This window comes from Hipposideros armiger, unplaced genomic scaffold (assembly GCF_001890085.2).
Source record: "Hipposideros armiger isolate ML-2016 unplaced genomic scaffold, ASM189008v1 scaffold_553, whole genome shotgun sequence".
In the NCBI taxonomy this organism is placed as follows: Eukaryota; Metazoa; Chordata; class Mammalia; order Chiroptera; family Hipposideridae; genus Hipposideros; species Hipposideros armiger.
Window position 1 is genome coordinate 840,973 of NW_017731903.1, and position 2,953 is coordinate 843,925.

Genomic DNA, 2,953 nt, shown 5'->3' on the forward strand with positions numbered 1-2,953 from the left:
TGTGTATCCTTGACTCTTGTCCTGTCTTGCATCCTTGGGAGAAGAAGGCGGATGGCCCTTTTCTCTAGATCCTTGGGCTTCAGATGATCCTATACAGCCCGTACTTTTCTTTATCCTTCCTAAAGCTCTAACCCTCAGGAGGCCTGCTGTCATCCCTGGTCCTCCTTGTCCTGTAGCACATTCTCTAGCTAGTTGCAAACGCTACAATTCAGCAGCATTTCAGAGGAAAGACCTGCCTTTCAGCCTTTCAGGGTCTTCTAGGGCCATCCTAGATGTTCCTTCATCAGAGCATGTGGGTGTTGGAGACTAGGGGGGTTGAAAGAAGAGGAATAAACTGATGGAAAATGGGATGGCAGAGATGGGAAATGCAGGAATGGGAGGGGGAATCAGGAGAAGCAGACTGGGAATATGGAGATGGTAGCCAAGGAGTGGGAGATGAATGGGAATTGGGCTTTTTCTTCATCTGACCATCTTTGTAATTTTCATCATGAACCTCCCCATGACTCCTAAACCTATTGCCCCCTTCTGGTCTGTAGGCTGTGTCCAGTTTCCAGCAGGTTGAAAGAATTGAGAGTGGCCGGGGTAAATGTCCTTTCGAGCCAGCTCAGCGGTCAGCAGCTGTAATGGCTGGTGAGTGGGAGAGACAAGAATCTGTGATTTCTTGCTATAATTGCTTCCTGTGTCCTTTCTTTCCTTTCCTAGGAATGTTTATTATTCCCATGTCTCTTTCTAGCCTTTCCTATTCCCAGAGTGCCTGTTTCCTTTTGCTTTTCTCCCGAGTATTATTTCCCTGGGTCGTCTCTACAGAATGTTTTTTCTGTACCTCTAGTGTGAGTGTTTCCTCTGTTGACCTCATTTTCTTTTCTTTTTTTTTCTGTTTATAAGAGGAATCTACTGCAATGCATATTGTAATAAATTTGGAAAAAGTATAAAGAACATATGAAATGTTCTAGAACAATGTCCAAAAGAACTTTGTTTCTGCGCTGTCCAACATGGTAGGCACTAGCTACTTGTGGCTCTTGAGCCCTTGAGATGTGACTAGTGCGAGTGAAGGAAAGAATTTTAAATTTTATTTAATTTTAATTTAAATGTAAATAGTCACTTCCCAGAAAACTACTGTTAACACTTTAGGATATTTCCTTCTAGCCTTTATAATGTGTTGTGTGTGTGTGTGTGTGTGTGTGTGTGTGTGTGTGTGTGAGACGCGTGCGCACATACATATACATTTGTGCACATGTTTTGCTGGCCATATTCTTCCTTGGCTCTCTGAGGTGGGACTCTAATGGTTGTGAGGTATCCAGGCAGAGAATGTTCATATAACATAACTGTCAGAATTGGTATCACTTGGACCCCTGTCCGCACTCTGGGAACATTAGCAACCAAGAGTGAAGCCAGGGGTCTTTGTTCTGCACTCCCATGACTTTCAGCTCTTTCTCTGAACCCTCCTATCCAGCAGGCTCATGAAATGAAGGACTGTCCTTTTGTCAAGGCTTGTTTGTAGGAGAATATAGGGCACAGAAAGGTTAGCTGTGTTAGCCCTTCAAGCCACATACTGAAACTTCCTGAATGCTCTCTTATGCCTTTACCTGCCAGTCTTATCCTGCTACCTGGCAACCACCGCCTACTTGAACAAGTTCTTGCCTTATCCTTAGTGCTGAACCTCTCCTGACCCAGACTGATGACTTTGAGTCTATGCATAACTATTATCTGAGAGCTTTGACTAGCTAGCTGCTCCAGACATAACAACTTGCTCAGAGGTGATTGCTCAGAGAAGTGATGGTTCTTATAAAAGGAAGTCCAAGCACTGGACCTACCTACCAGTTCCAACAATGCTGAGTGCTTCCCTTCAGTGATAGCTCTTCAGATACCGGAGGAAAATATTTTAATTTGTTTTGTTGAGGGAACTCCAGCAGTTGGGAGAGAAAAATGTTAGACTTACAATGAAAGAAGACTTCACATTCAACTGAGTATCTAATCTGTCCCAGGCTTGGGGCTAGGTACTTTACAGTCATGATTGAGTTTAATTCTCATCAACATATCATGATATTTAGGTATTATTTATTTCCATTTTACAGGCAATAAAACAAAAGTTCAGAAAAGTTAAGTACCATGTCCAACGTTATATAGCTAGTAGAGGCAGAACCAAAGTTCAAACCTAGGTTTGTCTGGCTCTGCTCTACTATCTGACCCTCGAGTCCAGCCTGTATCCCAGAAGACCCTACCTGGCTTCAATTTCTTGTGATGTTTGACCTGTTTCATGTAACAGGGACCGTCTTTTTTGTTGTTGTTCCCCTAACCTGGGAAAGGTCCTTGGCCAAGACTGAAAGACGGATTCCAACCCCACAGCTCAGTGACAGCCTTCCTACCTAGATCTGCTTTCAGCTTGAGGGACTTGCCTTCATTACAACTGATGTTGAGCACAACTAATGTGCTGATGACACAGACACAATGAAGTATCTATCTCAACATTCAGAGAGAGAAGGTAGTAGAGTGGTCTATTAAATGTCACTTGGACCATACAGTAATCATAACCTGTCTTGTTAATAGGAGGCTCACCTGCTCAAAGGCTGTAAAACTAAATAACATGATGATGCCATTTGGAGAAACTGGAAAAGGACTTGTTTTGATATGTTGAGTTTTAAGGGGCTGATAGGCTGTGAGGAAGTCCAGCAGTCAAGTGCAAACATGAGCTAGAGTTGGAAGACATCGGACTTGGAGAGTTTGGGCAATAATTTGCATTGAAGGTCTGGAAGAGTAAGAATGAATGAGATCTTTGAAGCATATGTGAAAAGGACTAAGGATAGATTTTAAGGATTCACAGGAGTGAGAAAGAAGAGAAACAATGAACAGAGATAGAGAAACAACAATTAGATGGGAGGAGGGACTCCAGTAGCGTGCAGTTTCAAGAGACTCAAGAAATACAAAGGAGGAGAGTGAGCCAAAAGTAGCAAAA

General features: G+C 42.9%; 1 protein-coding gene across 2 annotated transcripts in view; it reads left to right on the forward strand.

Moving 5' to 3' along the window:
• Positions 1 to 2,953, forward strand: part of SEMA4F (ssemaphorin 4F) — a 30,990-nt gene that overhangs the window by 7,955 nt on the left and 20,082 nt on the right. For both annotated transcript variants that reach the window (XM_019623618.1, XM_019623619.1), the window contains one exon: positions 537 to 630. In XM_019623618.1, coding sequence (XP_019479163.1) covers positions 537 to 630 — 94 coding nt within the window. The remainder of the gene's footprint in view (positions 1 to 536; positions 631 to 2,953) is intronic.